The following is a 19952-nucleotide window of genomic DNA, read 5'->3' as shown; positions in this document are numbered from 1 at the left end:
GATGCACATTTTAAAAGTCAATCTCGTTTCATTATTCTTTTATGCAAAATTTAGCATAGGAACCTCACTTTTTTGAACTTCTTAACTTTTCAGAATTTCTCCACAACAATACCAAACAAAAATCAATCGTCAACTTTAAAATAGTCACGTACTCCCATAAATTTCCAATTTTTTTTTTTTTGAAATGAGAATTGACTTTCATTCATTCAACTTAGAAGACAATACAACATTAGTCAAATACAGACTACAGATACATACTCTGCTGGTCAAAAAGGATTTTGCAACACTGAAATAATACAACTCGGAATTTCTTCTAGTTCAATAAGTTCCCCCTCAATGTTGAGGGCATTTCTTGCTAAAACATGTGCCACCTGATTCGTCGATCTGTGAGAGAAAGCCACAGACCAGGCATTAAAACAGTTGAGAATTTCCTGTATATCAGCAATTACTATACCGGCTTGTCCCCAGTGTTCTCCTACTCCGTTGATGGCATTAACCACGTTTAGAGCATCCCCCTCAAGGATAATATTTCGCAAGCCAATGTTAGATCCCAGCAATATTGCATGGAGAGTCGCGCATGCCTCAGCTAGGTAAGGGTCTGGATTAAGGAACTTGTTCTTTCTCATTGTGCCTATTACTTGCCCATCACTGTCCCTTATAATTATTCCAATACCCACTCTTTGGTTCTTGCGATCGACTGCTGCGTCCCAGTTGATTTTGTAGTAGTCGTATGGAGGCGTTTTCCAGACCTATAGTGACTTTGCTCTTTCTTCCTGCATGGCTGGAACTATTTGAGTGGGATATTGCATCAGTTTTAGGTCTTGGAGTTTCTGGTTGACTTGCTTCATTAATGGCAATGGGCTAGTAAATTCATTCTGAAAAATCACTTCATTTCTTCGCTTTCACAGTTTCCAAGTCACCACTGCCATTTCTATAAGAATTTCCTCTTCTGCCGTGTCCAGTAGTGAGAACAACAGTTCTTTGAAGGTTTGGTTACTGATATAGCTTTTTTGCAATTTTCTTGAGCACATTCCCCATACATCCCGTGCTGCTTCGCACTCCCACAAAGCATGTTCAATGCTTTCCACTTGTTGAGAACATATAGGGCAACTGGGGTCTTCTACTACTTTCTTTTTTAAAAGATTCTGCTTTGTAGGTAGAAAGTTGTTTGATGCCTTCCATAGAAAAGGTTTCTCTGCATTTGGCACTTTTAATTCCCACAACTTACCCCATTTTTCTGTTGTTTTCCCGCAGCTGGTCTGTCCTTTGTTTTCCTGCTGCATCTCATTCATCAAGTGGTACGCACTTCTTACTGAGAAGATCCCATTTGTTGTGCATCTCCATATGATTTTATCCTCGCTGTTGCATACACTTAGGGGGATTCTCTGGATTATTTTTACTTCCTCCTCTGTGAATATTTCTTTGATCAGGTGCAGGTTCCAGGTTTTGGTATCTTACTCAATAATTTCTGCCACCTTTGCCTCACCCTCAAGTGTGTTGATTCTACTCTGAATTTTGAAGGATATTGGTGATGGCAGCCACCTGTCATGCCAAAGTTTAGTGGAGCATCCATTTCCGATCCTCCATATGAGTCCCTCTTCAAGAAGTGGTTTTGCAGCCATGATACTCCTCCAAATGAGTGAGGGGTTATTTCCTAGTTTAGCTTTGAGCATGGCACCATCCGGGAAGTACTTCGAAGAGAGAACTTGAGCTGCCAACGATGTAGGGTTTTGAAGCAATCTCCACCCTTGTTTTGCTAGCATAGCTAAGTTGAAATTCTCAAAGTTTCGAAAGCCGACTCCACCACCTGATTTTGCTAGCCCCACCTTTTCCCACGAACACCAATGAATCTTTTTCCTTGTATTATTCTGTCCCCACCAGAAATGTTGCGTTATCCTGTTGAGTTCCATCAAAATATTGTTTGGGATCTTAAAGACTCCCATACAATAGGAAGGAATGGCTTGGATTACTGCCTTTATCAAAATTTCCTTCCCAACTTGGGAGAGGAATTTAAATTTCCAGTTGCTGACTCTATTTCTGACTCTGTCCAGGATACTCTTGAAGCCTTTTGAACGTGATCTTCCCACTAGTGCTGGTAAGCCTAGGTACTTTTCATAGGGCTGAGTTGCTTGGATGCCAGCGATCTGAACTATGATTTCCTTGGCCTCTTGGTTTGTATTTTTGCTAAAATATATCGAGGTCTTTTCCTTATTTAGTCTTTAGCCTAAGGCTAGTTCGTAGACTTCTAAGACATGAATTAGTCTGCTCCATTCGAGTGGGTTGGCTTTGCAGAAAAGGAGGCTGTCATCCGCGAAGAATAGGTGGTTTATATGGAGCTGGTTACGGCCTATTGGGATACCACTGATGGCACCTGAGGCTTCAGCCGAGTAGAGTAGTCAGCTAAGTGCTTCAGCGCACATTATGAACAGGTAGGGTGAAAGGGGATCACCCTACCTGTGATGACCCGTTTTTGAGTGTATTTTCGCTGGAATAATTGTTTTTATTTTAATTAATATATTAGTTATTTATTTTAATTTAATTGCATTTTAAAATTTGTTTTTAATTTATTTGATGTTGTGTTTTATTTCTTTTAGTTGTTTTGTGGTTTTTTTTTTTTTATCTTTTTCGGCGATTTGTTTCGTTTTCCCAGAATGAGGATTGGACCTCATTTCTTTTCACATCTTTTTCCTTTTCTCTTTTTCCTTTTTTCTTTTTTCTTTTTCCTTCTTCTTTTCTTTTTCCTTTCTTTTTCTTTTTTTTCTTCTTTTTCTTTTTTCTTTTCTCTCTCCCCGCGTCCGAACCCCCCCCATCGGCTCTCTCTCTCTCTCTTCTCTTTCCCTCATGGCCGAAGCCTTCTCTCTACCGGCCCACCGCCGTCCGGCCACCATTCGGCTCGCCACCGGTCCCAAACTCTTCCCCTCCCTCCGGCGCACCACCCCTCCGAAGGCCACCCCCAACCGGCCGGCCGTTTGGCCGGAAAACACCCAACAAAGCCGCACGGATTTTGCTCCGATCCGCCGCCGTCGCTCCACCTCCGGCCACCATTTCTTCACCACTTCATAACCGACTCCTTGCCGTTCTAACCCACCCATTTCCGGCCTCCAACGACCACCGGAACAGCTCCTACGAGCTTAGTTTCCGATTTGCACTTTCCGGCCATTTCCGGCGATTCCGCCGCCACCCACGGTCGTTCATCACTTCCAATAGCTTCACAACCATCCCTAGACCATTCCCTATCAATTTCGTGTCCTAGTTTGTCCCCGTTCAAAAGTGGGTTTTTCAAACCCACGGCCGCAGTGAATTTTCACTGGGACGTTGCTTTTCCGCCGCTGTTTGCAACGCCGCTTGTTTTCTAAAATTACCGTATAGCGCTGTAAGTATTTTCCAAACCCTATTTTCAGATTTAAATATATATCGCTCATTCAATTTATTTATTGTTGTTGGTTGTTGATTCCGGACTGAGTCCGAGGAGTTTCGGGGGTCGGATGGATGGAGGACGGAGTTGTCTGTTTAATTGTTTTATGTTGTTTGATTATTTTTTTTTATGCATGGTTATGGCATTGCATGGTGCATGCACGTGTGTTTGTGGAATTGTGTGAAAAGCCTGTGTATTGGCGTGAGTGATTTTACGGGTGCGTGTGTATCACGACCTCAAGCTGGGATGGGGTATTATCCCGGTGGAGCTCCTCTGGTCACTCGGGAGCGGAATAAACTGAGTGATGTCCCCTGAGTTGTCGCTAGACGACGGGAGCGGGGGCTAGGGGTTGCTTGGCTACGAACGCGCCAGGCGCGGAACTGGGCATCGCCCTACGCACCGACTCCGTGGCCCTTCGCTGGTGAGGGCTAGAGGATGCTTGGCTACGCACGCGCGGGGCGCGGAACTGGGCATCGCTTGTTAGGTGTCACACGCGTGGTGGTACTCTGCGGTGTGGCACTGGAGCCAGGGTGTGCGGATGACCCCTAGGGGAGGTTATGGTGCATGCGGTTAAAATTGGATAATGGTTTGAGAGGCCAAATGGGACTTTTGGCGTGGTATTGGGCCAAATGGACTTTTGGCGAGATATTGGGCCAAATGTGACTTTTGGCGTGTTAGTTAGAAAGGTTGTGTGTTTTTGGGCCAAATGGGTTTTTGGCGTGTGTGGAAAACTTGTGTTTTATGGGCTTTGTGCATTGGGCATGTTTCATGCATCTTGTTTGAGTTTTATATGTTTTTATCTGGTAGTGTTTGGGTTTTACTTACCTGCAGTACCATTCTTGGTTCCGTAGCTTTTGGTGCAGAGTTAGAGGACGAAGAGGAGGAGGCTGAGCCTGAGGATGCGACTCCGCCGGGTTGCTGATGCTATGTTTTATATTTGTTTAAAACTGTATTTGTGTTTTGTAATATTTTATCTATGTACGTTTTAAACAGCTTGTATTACGTTAAGAAAAATTCTGGTACTTAGTTATGACTTTCGTTATCCGCTGCGTGTTCTTTCGTGTACATTTGTTGCCTTTGCACACACTTGGCACCCGTCGATAGGATGGTGACCCGGGTTGTCACCATCCGGACGTCTCGATTTCCCCGTGTTCGGGCATGGGGATTTGGGGGCGTCACACTACCTAATGCCCCGAGTTGGAAAAAAGACTTGTTGGGGAAGGCCATTGATGATTAATGCATATGAGACCGAGGAGATGCATTTCATTACCACCTCGATACATTTTTGGGCAAACCCCATTTTCCTCATTACTGCTTCCAAGAAAACCCACTCTATCCTGTCGTATGCTTTGCTCATGTCCAGTTTTAGTGCCATGTAGCCCTCTTTGCCTTTCAATCTGCCCTGCATGGAATGAAGTGCCTCAAAAGCTACAATTATGTTATCTGTAATCGGCCTTCCTGGTACGAAAGCGCTTTGTGCTTGGGAGATAACTGAAGGCAGAAATTTCTTTAATCTGTTTGCTAGGACTTTTGCAAGTATTTTGTAGATCACATTGCAGAGGCTGATCGGTCTGTACTCTGTGACTTTTGTTGGGTTTTTGGTCTTTGGGATAAGGGCTATATGAGTGGCATTAAACTCCCTTGGCCAGCAACTAGACTGGAATGCATTCTGTACTACAGCACACACTTGAGAACTGACCACCTCCCAATGGTTTTGATAGAAGATGGTAGGGAACCCATCTGGTCCTGGAGATCCTAAGCCTTTCATGCTGAAAACAGCCTTTTCGATTTCTGCTCTATCGATTCTCCTTGTAAGGGAGTCATTCATTAAATTCGTGATGGGAGATTGAAGGTGTCGAGTGCATGCCTCAATGTTCTCAGGTTTTGATGAGGTAAAAAGGTTCTGGAAATAACCTTGGAAGACTTGGCTCACTTCTTTTGGTGTGCTAGCTGGACTTTCGTTTTCATCCATAATTTTCTGGATTGTGTTGACTTTTCTCCTTTGGTTTGCGCATTTATGGAAGAAGCTTGTGTTCCTATCACCCTCTTTAAGCCATTGTTGCTTTGCCCTTTGTTTCCATTTCAAGTCTTCCTCTTCAAGTAGGTTGTCTATGTCTTTCTTCAGGTTGCTTATGATCACATTATCTTCTCCCACGTTGGACTCTTGGATGGCCTTAAGCTAGTTGAGTTTAGAGTCTATAAGCCTCTGCTGGTTCTTGCAAGTGGTTCTACTCCAAACCATAAGGTTCTGCTTGCATCTGTTTAGGCCCTCTGTCACCTCTTGAACACTTGGTTGGTGGATTGGATTCATGGTCCAAACTCTAGAAATGATTTCAGCACAATCTTCTCTGCACCCCCAGCTGGCTTCGTATTTGAAAGGTCTTCTTTGTACTCTAGTCTCTTCATCTCTCCCATCTAACATCAGAATAGGGCAATGGTCAGAACTTTGGGCTACTAGTGGGATTACATATGAGTCTGTGTACATTCTGAACCAGCTTTGATTACCGAAGGCTCTATCCAATTTTTATTTTGTGAACCTATTTCCCTCCCTTTTGTTACTCCACGTAAACCCCTCCTCGTGAAAGTGTATCTCACTGAGGTCACACTCCTCGACAGCTTCTCTGAAGTTCTCCATCTGCCAATAAGGTCTCTCTGCTGCTCCTAATTTTTCACTTTGATCCATGATTTCGTTGAAGTTACCGAGGCACAACCATGCATTAGTATTCTGTGGTTTCAGAGCTCTAAGTAGTTCCCAACTGCCCCTCCTCTTAGAAGGTTCAGGGCTGCCATAAAACCACGTGAGGGTTACCCCATTTTCTATTTCTGGTAGTTTGACAGATAAGGATATATGCCATCTGGTATAGGTTTCCAACTCAACTTCTAGTCCATCTTTCCAAAGGAAAGCTAGGTCACCACTTAAACCCCTATTGTCTACTACATAACTTTGATGAAAGCCAATCTGGTTTCTAATTTTTTCCACTTTGTTTCTTCTACACTTTGTTTCCATGAGGAAAACAAAGTTTGGGACCTTTGTCTTCACCAAGTGGTGAAGTTCCCGAATTGTTCGGGGGTTCCCAAGCCCCCGACAGTTCCAGCTGAGGCAATTCATGGTTGCAGGTGGGGCTATCTTGCAACCACCACCTCTGATTTTGAAAGGCAGTCCGTGTGGTCAGCCTCATGTTTCCTAAGCTTCTTTGATCCAAGAGTGTTAGAAATGTCGCCCAGGACCTGGCTAGAATCTCTTTTTTTGATTTGTTCCTTACTCCTGATTGGTTCTTTGAGAATAGGGGGGTTGGTTCACGGGCTTTCCTCTTACAGCTTGACTTCCTAGTTCTGATGGCAGCCTCGCCAGTATGGTGCTATCCAGTTGGTTCTTTTTTAATGCAGTGAGTGGTTTTTGGTGGGTGAGTGTGTTGGTCCACTTTGGTAGCAGAGATTGCAAAGAAATCATCCTGGTCCATATCAGCTACAGCCGTGTTTTCACTTGGGGGTATTTTTGGGGTTTGACTAAATGGATGAGCTGAGGTATGCAGGGGTACTTTTGTCATAAGGTGGGGATTGACAATAAGAACATTATTTAACAACTCACCTGTCGTGTGGCTAACTACCATGCTTCTACTTGGGCTGCTTTCCTGACAGTTCTGGGGGGTTGCAGGTACAGCTTGCTTTGGGACTTGCTTTTTGGGATCCCCTCGATCTGGTGCCATACTATCCTCCTTACTTTGTACTGTTTGACTTCCCATGGGTACTGTGCTGTTTCCTCTCACCCCACTGCCTTCCTCCACTGTGGTTGGTGGTTGTTGTTTTGAGCTCGGTGCTTCATTTTCTAGTTTCCCCCCGTATTGCTTGGAGAAGGCGTTGGATAGTCTGAGTGGAGTTGCTCTTAGCCAGGGTCCGTATTGTGCATTTTCAGCTTGTTGATGGTTGCTGAATCTCATATTTTGGCAGCTCCTTCCTTGGTGTTTTATTGTTCCACATCTAAAGCAGAAATTTTGCAATCTCTCATATTGGAAAGCAATCCAGATCTTCTTCTCCGCCAGTTGTAGCCATCTTCCTCTTACTAGTGGTCTTGTTATGTCTACCACCACTCGTGCTCTAAGGCATCGACCCCACCTTTTTCCTTCTTTGTCTACTTCGACTGTGATTACCTTCCCAATAGAGGCTGCTATCTGGTTGCCGTATTCTACTGTCATACCAGCAAAGGGAACATTGTGTAGTTGCACCCAAAAGGGTTCTTGGGAGAACCTGATTGCATTTGGAGGGAGGCTGTTGTCTACTTCCTGGAAGGCTATTAGATTTCTATCAAAGGTCCATGGCCTGCCTTGTAATACTCTGGTTTTATCAGTGGCCTGTTTAAATTCTATAATGAAGGTGTGGTCACCAACTTCTGTAAACGTTATACCCCTCTCAGTTTTCCACACTTGAGGCATTGTTGACCGAAATGCTTCCTTGTTGAAATTTCTCTTGCAAATAACCATAGCCAGCAAGCAGTTGGTACCTCTTTGAGCCGCTGCCAGGACATCTTGTTCTTCTAGCTTCACCAAAGCTTCCTCGTTATCTGTTAGTTTTAGGCCTTCCCATAATTTTGATAAATCTTCTTCTGCCATGGGGAATTCTGTCGAATAGCTGGGGGGCTCTTTGCTCGCACCTGTGTTATGGCGTAGTTCACTCGAAGACCTTCCGCTGTGTCTTTGCCTTTCGTTCAAAAACTACTGACTATCTAATCCTCGTACACCAGCATTAATACTGTAACATATCCGAACTTAGACAAAATGGATGATGACTTTACTCTCAGCTCATAGCTAGGAGACGTATTCTTTGTATCGGAGATACAAGGAAACCAAACCTCACACTTTCGCTCCCTAGGGAAGAAAGAGAAGGACCTGGGCATAAATTTCCAATTGAAACGTATATCAATGCTTAAACCTAAAATACTATGTAATATATTTTTTTCCTTAAGAATAACCTACAACTCTCATAACCCTAAAATATTGTAAATCCTCAAGTACATTGATTTTCACTTAATCCTTACCAACCAAAACAAGAAAAACTCTAAATTATTTACTATTGCAATCTAATTATAAAAATTTAATGCCAATTTATTATAATTTAAAAAAAAAACCCTTAAATATTTTCAATAGGAAAAATAACGTTTCTATAAAAATTTATAACCTGGCCAGTCTCATTTAAAACACAAGTTCAAAGTAGAAAAAAAAAAATATAAAGCCCACGTGAAACCAGCTTGTAATAAAAAGTGTTTTGGGAAGGAAATAAATAAAATATGACCACATTTGACTGACTACCATCAAAACCTAAAGGCCACTTAAAAACCACAAATTGATTTCTAGAACCATACAGACGTGCGGCATGGCTTGCCCAACAAGCAGAGAGGACTTGTGGTAGAGACCACGATAGGAAGAAAAGAAATCCTCTGTTTTGGTGGTGCAAAGGAGGGTGCTTCTAGCAATGCTTCTCTATGGCTAGGCACGACGGTGATCTACGGGTAGTGCAATAGCAGTGCAGCGGAGGAGTTGCGCAGTGGCTTGCTACAGCTTCGATGTGGAGGAGTTGTGGTGCTTGTGACTGGTTGAACCTAACATAACAGGCTTGCTCTAATTTTAAGCTGCAAAAATAGAGTGCTTTTTCGTTGTTATAGGGAGAGCTGGCGGCTGAGCACTGGGTAGGTGGTGCACGGCTAGAGTGGTGAACTCTTAAGGAGTTTGGGAGCCTGAGGTTCCGTGCATGGACGACGACAAGAGAGGTTTGGTTTTGGACAAAACCGGTGTTAGTAGAAACACGGTGGGAGAGGCTACTGGATGAAACAGGGCTGTAAAGAGGCCATGAGGGTGCAACAACGGGGATGGCTAGCTACGGTTTTGCTTGGCTTGGCGCGCTAGCTACCTCAAGGTGGTGCAGGTGGGAAACCGAGAGGAGGAAAACTTGGAGCGGCAGCTAGCCCTAGGTTTTTAGGTTGACGATGATAAAATATATATATATATATAGAGTAATGCTATATACAGTTGTAGAGTTTGCAAACGCCGCGTAATTGTTTTGAAAAAGAGTGGAGTCTATGATTAAAAAGTTAGTTTTTTTTTTTCATGTGGGTCTCATTAATTTACTTTTTTCAAAGAGATTACATGGTGCTTACACAACCATAACTGCAAATATCATTTCTCATATATATATATATATATATGTACGAGACCCAGTAACGTGAATATATATGGAAAACTGATAAAACCCTAAAGAAAGAAGGAAGGAGGGATGAGAATCATGCAAGAAGGCTAGGTGCGATCCGTGCAGTGGAAAAACTTTGAATAAAAAGTGTTGCCGATAACCCTAGTGGGACAAACGTGCATGGAAAAGATAGCGATGTGCATCAAATATATTGTGAAAAATGGACGTGATGAAGCCTAAAATAAAGAGGAGTCTGATACAAGATCTCACAGACTGGGGCTTTTTCTCCAAATTTTGGATCTCGACTCAATCTTAAATAAAATAATGCAATTTGTTAAAAAAATTATCTCGGCCCATAAAATTTTTTTAACTAACATATCAAACCCAAAGAAAAGAAAAAAAAAACATAATCCACCAAAACAAAGATTTTAGGCTCGTATTCTACTTATTATTTTTTTTTAAACAATTTGGCACTAGACCTGAGTGTTACAATATATTTCAACCCCATACTAGCCATGTGCTCTCTAAAGTTTTCCAAAGATAATCCCTAGTTGGTAATGGGATCGGTTACCATCTTAGTTTCCTTAACCTCACTTATTTCTATTATATCTAAAATATATTAATAATGCACATGAATGTATTTTTCTATGGAACATTGGGCTCCACTTTTTACTAATGAGATAAAAGACTTATTATTACGAATTAAACACATTGATGGATCTTGTAAATATATCCAAACTTAATTTCAATAAAGTGTTTCATCCAGACCTCATTACTAATTGCAGTGCTACATGCAACATATTCAGCTTCCATTTTAGGCATTGCAACATAGCTATGTTGCTTACTTACCAAGAAATTGCTATACCATGCACCAAATAGAAATATCTATTCACTTGTAGATTTTCTATCATTGATATCATTTCCAAAATCAGCATTACTATAGCCAATTAATTCTAGATCACTGATTCCAAAGCATAATTTCAAATTTTTTTGTACCTTTTAAATGCCTTAATATTTTTTTACTACTTGCCAATGTTCCTTATCCATATCAAATTGGTATTTTCTTGCAAATCCTATTGCATAAAAATGATCAGGTCTTGTACTTGTTCTTGTATACAGAGCCTTCATACAGCTTGAGCATGGGGAACTTCAAGCGTTGCACTTGTTTCTTCCTCATCTTTTGGACACATAATTTTACTCAAAGTATTTCCTTTACAAACAATTGTATGTAAGGATTTACAATTTTTCAAATTAAATCTTTTAAGTACTTTGTCTAGATATTTTTCTTAATCTAAATATAAAATTTTTGAATTCCTATCCCTCAACGTTCTTATGCCAAAAACATAGGTGACTTCATCTATGTCTTTTAGTTAAGATTTTTCTAAAAAATTCTCTTGTTTTATTCTTCATATGCAGAAAATTGTTTGCTAACTGTATATCATCAATGTACAATGATAATATTGTTATTTTATTATTTCATTTCCGTTTGTACACATAATGATCTAGTGAACTCATTTCTTATCTATTTTAAATATTGATTGGCAGAATTTCAAGTACCATTGCCTTGAAAACTGGTTAAGTCCATACAGTGAACTATAAAGATGTCTTTTCACCGTTAAGAAAAGTTATTTTAACTTCTAATTGATGTAATTTCAAATTCATTTTTACAACTATAGACATGATTATCCTTACAAATGTGAATTTCGCTACATGCAAATATGTGTCTACAAAAGCTACACCCATTTGTTTAGTGAATCATTTGGCCACTAACCTTGCTTCATATCTTTCCGAACTTCCAGCAGCATTAAACTAATTCTTTTTGAGAACCCACTTGCAACCAATAGTTTTTCCATCATTTAGAAGTTCTATTAACTCCTAAGCATCATTGTTATTAATCGATTCTAATTTATCTTTCATGGTTTGAAGCTATTTACCTGAATCAATATTATTAATTGCCTAAAAAAAATTCAAGATCATTTCTAAACTTTCACTACTAGTTTCAAAAGCATAACAATATTGAAATAATGTTGATGGTCGTCTAGTTCAATACCACTAAGAGCATCCACATTGGCTTCATCAAAACTATCTTCAAAATTTGATAAAAAGTACAAGTTTTCCATAAATCTAAAAACTTCCTATCCATAATCCTACATTGGATTAGCCATTGGATTCATCAAAATAATAATATAATATTATTTTTTAATAATAATATAATTTTCTTTTTCATATTTTGCAATTAAACTAACTATATGTACATTAATAATTTAATTTGATACTTAAATTATTGATATCCAACTAATTTTTTTCCTCAATCTAATTACCAACAAACACATTTCTTTTTATAGAAATATGCTTCATTGCATTCATACGGTAAACGAAGTTACAACTTTGACTTATAAGTCAGGAGAACCAGACTATAAGATTAACTAACGCAATTGCTCAGGACCTTCCCCACACATAAAGTGATGGACATTGCCTTAAACTTCTAAGACTCTCAAAAGAGAGAGTAAACGCTCTGTATAATCAGAGACTGAAATGCTCCTCCAACCTCCAGGGGGGCGGAATGCGGAGACAATTACTATGAACAAACAGTTCAATAGCATACACTTATATTAAAGCTAAATAAACAGGAAACCCACAAAAACAAAACACGAGCACGAGCACGGCAGGGCTCCAGCGGCACACTCTCCACAGGTAATCGGCATCACGAGCCGAACGGCACGAGCACCCAGATTGCGTACGGACCAACCAACAAACACATTTTGCCAACCCTTCTTCTACCTAACAATCATATATATAATCATTTAAGGAACCAACAAATACATATACAATTTGTTCATCCAACAATTATATGCCAATATTTCTTCTAACCAATATTCATATCTACAATTCTTGAAACTATCAAACACTTCCACAAACCACCCTTCTTCTCTACCTAAACTTTACATCTACTATTCTATCATCGGTCAAACACATTCATTCCACCATGCATAATATCCAACATTCATATCCATAATTCTTCAAACCAACTTGTAGATGTAGCTAACCGTCCTTCTTTTGCCAAGATTTTTACATGTAGCTAATAGTCTTGGATTAAGCCCTATAAATATATCCATCCTTTAACTACTTCCCACTCATCAAAAATCAATATTTCTTCTTCCAATTCTTAGCATTTTTTTCTCTTAGTTCCCTATGGATCCCTTTCTAAATACTCTTTATATGTTAGATGAATATTATTTTGATTATGAGGATCTTATGATAGAAGCAATGGCCCTACATAGACAACGACATGTAGCCGAGGGAGCATCTTCTTCACTTCGTCCAAATTCTCAACCTCGTATGTTCATTCGATGCAATCCATTGGAAGGTCATGAATGGCTTTGGAATGATTACTTTGCTCAAATACCAATATATCCACCAAACGTTTTTAGGAGGCGATTTTGAATGAATCGTGATCTTTTTTTACGCATACATTCTGCAGTTGAGACTCATGATGATTATTTTGTCTAAAAGAGAGATGCCAGTGATAGGCTTGGATTGTCTTCCCTTCAAAAGATGATCACGGCAATTAGGATGCTCACATATGGGGTAACAACAGATTTTATGGATGAGTATGTAGGAATCGGAGAAAGCAATGCACAGTTGAGTATGAAGAAATTTGTAAATGCGATTGTGTCAATCTTTGGGGTTGAGTACTTGAGGTCTCCAACCAGCAATGATATAGCGAGGTGACTAAAAGTTGGACAAAGGCATGGGTTTCCAAGAATATTGGGTAGCATTGATTACATGCACTGGAAATGGAAGAATTGTCCTAGTGCTTAGAAATGTATGTAATTAGGTCACGTAAATGAACCAACTATTATTTTAGAAGTTATTGCCTCTTATGATCTTTGGATATGGCATACTTTTTTTGGTTTGCCTGGGTCTCATAACGACATCAACGTACTCGATCGATCTTCTGTTTTTGCTGCGTTGGCCGAAGGTTGTGTTTCTCCGTGCAACTATACTATCAATGGTCACGAATACACAATGGGATATTATCTTGTTGATGGTATATATCCTTCGTGGGCAACATTAGTAAAAACAATTCCTGCTCTACATGAAAAAAAAGAAAAAATATTTTGCTGCTTGCCAGGAGTCTGCAAGGAAAGATAGGGAACGTGCTTTCAAAGCACTCCAAACTAGATTTGTAATTGTGCGTGGACCTGCAAGATATTTCCAACCTGAAGTTCTAAAAGATATTATGTATGCATGCATTATCTTGCACAATATGATTGTTGAAGATAAACGTCATCTATATCTCGGGGCTGACAATGATGACACTCCATCTGAGCCAATTTCACACGATAATATACCTGAATTCATCGAGTTCATTACCCAACATCATCGTATTAGAGATAGAGGCACTCATTCTCAGCTCCAAGTTGACCTTATCAAGCACTTATGGAATATGCATGGTCGAGCATAATTTACTTTCTTGAATATGGAAACACCTTGTGGTGTATTGTAGTACTCATTAAAATCTGGTTATATTTATGATTACATTTCTTATTGTTTTAATGTTGAGAACCTATCACTAATGGTGATTTAATAGCCAACAGTTTAGAAATTCCCAACGTACCCCTGTAAAATCACGAAATTGTCTACCAATTTCCTTGAACAAATAAGTTAGATCTCAATTATCAAGATTATGAAACGAATCAAATACTTTAAAATAAATAATCAAACTTGCAAGACACAAAGATTGGTTACGAAGGGAAGCCCTTTAAAGAACTCTTTAAAGGTAAAACCCTACGGGGCAGCCAAACCCAGGAAAGTCAATCTTATTATTTGAAGAACAATTACAAGCAATAATCAATTACAAAACCTTTGCAATTCGACTCTCTTACTTGCCTAGACAAACGACCCGTTTGTCTTCTCTTGCAGTAGCAGCCAGAACCTCTGGCGATCTTCAAATGTTGACTTCCCTTCTGGAACTCCAGAGGCTGAAATCCAATCGATGTTCCTTCACACTCAAAACATGATCACAATCAAGAAGATATGAAAAACCCCATGAAAATTCTCAAGTGAATTTTCTCTCATGAACACTCAGAATCTTCTCTGTAAAATTTGTGGCTTGAAGTCCTTGAAGAGATACAAAACCGAATCCCTTTAAATAGAAGGTCTGAAAAGAGTTGTAGTTGCAGTAAGACTCTGCTGACGGTTAGCAACAGACGCAAAAAGGCGTCCCGACGGACTGCTAACATTTCGTGATAACTTCTTCTGATATAGATTAAACTCTGTTCAGATTTCTTCTGGATAAGTGCAATGCTATCAGAACTCGATTTTGACTTCAGGGACTTATCTAAACAACACCTAAGACTTTTAGATAGACTCAATATCGTTTAGATACAAATCAATACTTATTTTACATTCATCCAAGTTTAATCAAATAATGATAAGATAAACCTTATCATTCATTCAAATTTAATCAAATAATGATAAGATAAACCTTATCATTTAGTCATCTAATCCTATCCAATTTTTGCCTTTACAATCTCCCCCTTTGGCGGATTGGTGACAAAACCAACTTGATGAATGTCTTGCATATACAATCTTCCCTTTGGTGGATCGGTCGCAAAACCAACTTGATGAATGTAGTGTGTACCTAAGACAAAAACAACCAGCAGACCAAGATCTCATGAAAAATATCTTAATATAATAATGATAAGAAATGACATAGAACATTCCTTGAAACTAGTCCCAGTAATAAACAAAAGTTAGATGTAATGTAAACCTATAAAAAGAAAGTGTTCTAGTCATCATCAATAATCATGTTCAATACTTAGTTCTCCCCCTCAATATTCTGCTACTCCCCTTTTTATTTTCAGCAAATTCATTAAACTCTCACTTACTCAAACTCCCCCTAAAAATCATAATATCAAGATATTCTAATTTGTTTTTCTCCCCCTTTTTGTCACTAATCTGACACGACACAAAATAGAATAAATATCACATATGTGAGCCAATATGAAGATACTAAGAAAGACATGATGAACAACTCACATGTGTCTCAATTTTTTATGGATTAAATGCACATGATGTATGAGCATGAATGTATGTTTAAACAATGAGCAAATGATTGAGACAACTTGGTTGAGACAAAAAAACAAACACTTGGTGGGCATTCCATGAAAACCGAATGACAAAGGCTAAAGACCCACTCAAAAACCGTCTTCAATACATGCATAGAGTAGATATAACAAAAAAAAACCATTGAATTTTTTTATAATTTTTTTTTTATAAAAAAAATAACAAAAGGGCAAGTAACATGCTTAAATGCATCTTAGTTCAAACATAGTGTAACTCACAAAACAAATTCAATGAAGTACACCCTTTTATTTGCAACAATCACTATGGATGTTCACTCCTCATAAGATCATCAATGTCAAAGTTCATGTGAGTGTGTGAGTGAGTATACTTATATCATAGCATGTTATGAACTCCTTTTTTTTTTTTTTTTTTTTTTTTTTTTTTTTTTCCGTTTTGCTTTCCTTTTTTTTTTTAATATATCTTTGAGACATTTGTTCAAAGAAAGATTACTTTTGATAGATGCTCTCAAGAGTTTGTTACTTGACCTTAAAAGTCAAACTTTATGCTAGGGCCTAGATACATGAGCATCTCCTCCAAACACTAGTTTGTACACCCCCTTTGTTCATGTTGGTTGCTCATCTTTTTCCATAATGATTAGAGCAACGATTTTTTCTATAAGAACTCAAGTGGTAGATCCGTGTATGGTGTTTGTCTTTTTCCGGAATGAATTGACACTGACTTTTTCTATATGGATCACTCTTTGTGTTTGGCAAGAAGAGAGCTCTTTATATATGTACTAGGTTCAACTAGTATTAGTCAATTCAAGGCATGAACTCCCCCTTTGATGAGCATCTAAAAAAGAAACATATTAATTATAGGATGCTTACATATAGGTTCCTCACAGTGCATTATAAATGAACTTTGCCAAGATAATTTATAGGGTTAGTATGCACAAAGTGAATCGCACAAAATAGAAAGATGCATAGGTTCAGGAATTTATTATGTGAGAACACAATTGCTCAAATTTTGACATATCAAGCATGCACTTTCCTTAAAGAAAAGTTTTGAACCAAAGTAGAATTTTTTTATAATATATTTTTCTTATTTAAAACTGAAAAACAGAAACATAAAATAAAACAGAAAAATAAAATGCATGTCCTAGGCTAATGCAATAATATAAAGGATGCAAGAACATGCAAGTAGTCCTATCCATTAATGTGACATTGCATCCTCTTTGACCACCCACTTTGCTTTAAATTTTGGCCTATTCTTTTTATCAACATCACTTTGTATGATCTTTTCTTTATTTTGAAAGCAAAAATCTGCTATTTCACTAATTTTGAGACTTAAAAAATTGATTTGTTGACTCATATCACAAACTTGATTCTCTAGACTATTTCCTTTCCTTTTTGGATTTCTTTCACATCCATTTTTCTTCACTTTATTCAAGTTAAAGCAATTTGGTCTTATATGACCAACAACACCACAATAATGACAAATAGGAATAAACTTACCTTTGCACTTACCTTGGTTGGGCTTCTTTGTCATTGATCTATCGTGTGAGGCTCTTGGAACATGAGTTGTAGACACGGCCTTCTTTGGAGTTTCCTCATCTTGACTTCCTTTAACAAAAATGATATCTTTTGATGAGGTGGCAGCGGATGATGAGTCTTTAAGTTCCATACCTTGGGAAGTCATATACCCCAAACCGGTGCGATCACAACTAGATTTTTGAATACTCAACATCTCTTCTAATTTTTGTGTTGCTGTTTTTTCTTGAACCTTTTCCAACTCTTTTTCTAATGCAATTTTTTGATCCCTTAATCTTGCTATTTCAATATCAGAGATTTTGAATGCCTCAGACAACTTATTTTTCTCACTCTCCATATTAGTGAATTTCTTGTACAGCTTCTTGTTGAGTTTCTTTAATTTGATCACTTCTTCACACACATCATTATAAGCTTCTTGTAAACTCAACTCATGATCATCCACAACTAGAGCAACCTCCGAATCACTATTGTCATCATCACTTTCAAATTTTGTTAGCTCAATATCAGAAAAATCATTAACAACAGTAGAAAAAGCCACAAAAGTATTGTCATAATCAGATGATGAACTTGAAGTTTCAGATTCTGAACTATCACTAAGTGTGACATTCAATGCTTTTCCTTTACTTTTCTTGAAATTTGGACATTCAATTCTTATATGACCATAACCAGAACATTCATAACACTTTACTTTATCAGATTTTTCTTTATTCCATTTTTCAAAATAATTTTTCTTTGCAGAAAATTCTCTACCTCTTTTTTTCTTTCCACTATACTTTTTATTAAACATGAATTTTCTGAACTTTCTTACTATAAGATCTATATCCTCATTGTTAAGATTTTCTTCATCAGAAAAATCATCTTGATTTTCTTCTATAGTTTTTAAGGCAATAGACTTACCTTTTCTTGCTTGAGGAAGCGAAGATTCATACGTTTGTAAAGAACCTACCAATTCTTCTACCCTTATTGCATCAAGATCTTTACTTTCTTCAATAGCGGTAACTTTGGGTCGAACTCTTTCAGGTAAAGACCTTAGAATCTTCCTCACGATCTTTGAATCCTCCAACTTCTCACCGAGATTAAACCTGGAATTCATAACATCATTCAGTTTAGCATAAAAATCATTAAAATTTTCGTCTTCCAACATTTTAATCTCTTCAAATTTTGAGGTTAGTATTTGCAATTTCGAATTTTTTACTATTCTTGTGCCTTCATGTGTAACCTCCAAAATATCCCAAGCTTCTTTAGCAATCTTACACATGAAGATTCTTTTAAATTCTTCGGAGGATACCGCCATGAAAATAGCGTTAAGTCCTTTGCTATTCAAATTACAATTGTTGATTTCATCTTTTGTCCAAGCATCTATAGATGTCTCGGGTTTAGTCCATCCTCGTTCAACCAAATGCCATACACGTTCATCCAAAGACTTGATAAAAGCCCTCATACGAACTTTCCAATAAGCATAGTTTTCCCCATCGAAGTATGGTGGAACGTATAGTGACGTCGACATGATCTACAAGGGCACGGATCACACTCGAATGAGTGAACCACGCTCTGATGTCAATTGAAATTCCCAACGTACCCCTGTAAAACCACGAAATTGTCTACCAATTTCCTTGAACAAATAAGTTAGATCTCAATTATCAAGATTATGAAGCGAATCAAATACTTTAAAATAAATAATCAAACTTGCAAGACACAAAGATTGGTTACGAAGGGAAACCCTTTAAAGAACTCTTTAAAGGTAAAACCCTACGGGGCAGCCAAACCCAGGAAAGTCAATCTTATTATTTGAAGAACAATTACAAGCAATAATCAATTACAAAACCTTTGCAATTCGACTCTCTTACTTGCCTAGACAAACGATCCGTTTGTCTTCTACCGCAGTAGTAGCCAGAACCTCTGGCGATCTTCAAATGTTGACTTCCCTTCTGGAACTCCAGAGGCTGAAATCCAATCGATGTTCCCTCACACTCAAAACATGATCACACTCAAGAAGATATGAAAAACCCCATGAAAATTCTCAAGTGAATTTTCTCTCATGAACACTCAGAATCTTCTCTGTAAAATTCTTGGCTTGAAGTTTTTGAAGAGATACAAAACCGAATCCCTTTAAATAGAAGGTCTGAAAAGAGTTGTAGTTGCAGTAAGACTCTGCTGACGGTTAGCAACAGACGCAAAAAGGCGTCCCGACGGACTGCTAACATTTCATGATAACTTCTTCTGATATAGATTAAACTCTGTTCAGATTTCTTCTGGATAAGTGCAATGCTATCAGAACTCGATTTTGACTTCAGGGACTTATCTAAACAACACCTAAGACTTCTAGATAGACTCAATATCGTTTAGATACAAATCAATACTTATTTTACATTCATCCAAGTTTAATCAAATAATGATAAGATAAACCTTATCATTCATTCAAATTTAATCAAATAATGATAAGATAAACCTTATCATTTAGTCATCTAATCCTACCCAATTTTTGCCTTTACAAGTTTCATTCTAAACACAGTATAACATTGTGGGATATTATACGTTTTAATTGAAGGCGGCTAGAAAACCAAACAAATTAAATCCAAATGCTTGACTTATCTAACATCCACATACACACACTCATTTATATATAAATATATTAACTTATATAAATATATATATATATATATATTTATATTGAGCTCGTTGCACTAGAATTTGATCTCAAATACTTGATCTGTGAATAAACTAGACAAATGCAAGCT

The 19952-nt window shown here is 38.2% G+C and overlaps 3 protein-coding genes across 3 annotated transcripts; all 3 read right to left on the bottom strand.

The window, feature by feature from the left end:
- Positions 1 to 266: 266 nt before the first annotated feature.
- Positions 267 to 626, bottom strand: LOC122304646. The gene has a single exon (XM_043116906.1). It carries the CDS (start codon positions 624 to 626, stop codon positions 267 to 269), a length of 360 nt encoding a protein of 119 aa, XP_042972840.1.
- Positions 627 to 1454: 828 nt separating this feature from the next.
- Positions 1455 to 6524, bottom strand: LOC122304645. The gene is made up of 4 exons (XM_043116905.1): positions 5975 to 6524; positions 5694 to 5830; positions 4711 to 5594; positions 1455 to 1896 (listed from the first exon to the last, which is right to left on the bottom strand). The coding sequence occupies exons 1-4, from the start codon at positions 6522 to 6524 to the stop codon at positions 1455 to 1457; spliced, it is 2013 nt and encodes a 670-aa protein (XP_042972839.1).
- A 250-nt stretch (positions 6525 to 6774) lies between these two features.
- On the bottom strand, positions 6775 to 8022 carry LOC122304644. The gene has a single exon (XM_043116904.1). It carries the CDS (start codon positions 8020 to 8022, stop codon positions 6775 to 6777), a length of 1248 nt encoding a protein of 415 aa, XP_042972838.1.
- Positions 8023 to 19952: the final 11930 nt, after the last annotated feature.

The sequence above is a fragment of the Carya illinoinensis genome, chromosome 3 (genome assembly GCF_018687715.1).
Source record: "Carya illinoinensis cultivar Pawnee chromosome 3, C.illinoinensisPawnee_v1, whole genome shotgun sequence".
NCBI lineage: Eukaryota > Viridiplantae > Streptophyta > Magnoliopsida > Fagales > Juglandaceae > Carya > Carya illinoinensis.
The sequence above is the reverse complement of the archived record's forward strand: the minus strand, read 5'-3'. Positions and strand labels throughout refer to the sequence as shown.

Coding starts and splice junctions, on each gene's coding strand:
- LOC122304646 (XM_043116906.1), bottom strand. CDS start 626: ATGAGAAAGAACAAGTTCCTTAATCCAGACCCTTACCTAGCTGAGGCA.
- LOC122304645 (XM_043116905.1), bottom strand. CDS start 6,524: ATGAATTGCCTCAGCTGGAACTGTCGGGGGCTTGGGAACCCCCGAACA. Junction 5,595..5,693: donor ACCAACCAAGTGTTCAAGAG/GTGACAGAGGGC, acceptor AAACTCAACTAG/CTTAAGGCCATCCAAGAGTC. Junction 1,897..4,710: donor GCAGTAATGAGGAAAATGGG/GTTTGCCCAAAA, acceptor GGAACTCAACAG/GATAACGCAACATTTCTGGT.
- LOC122304644 (XM_043116904.1), bottom strand. CDS start 8,022: ATGGCAGAAGAAGATTTATCAAAATTATGGGAAGGCCTAAAACTAACA.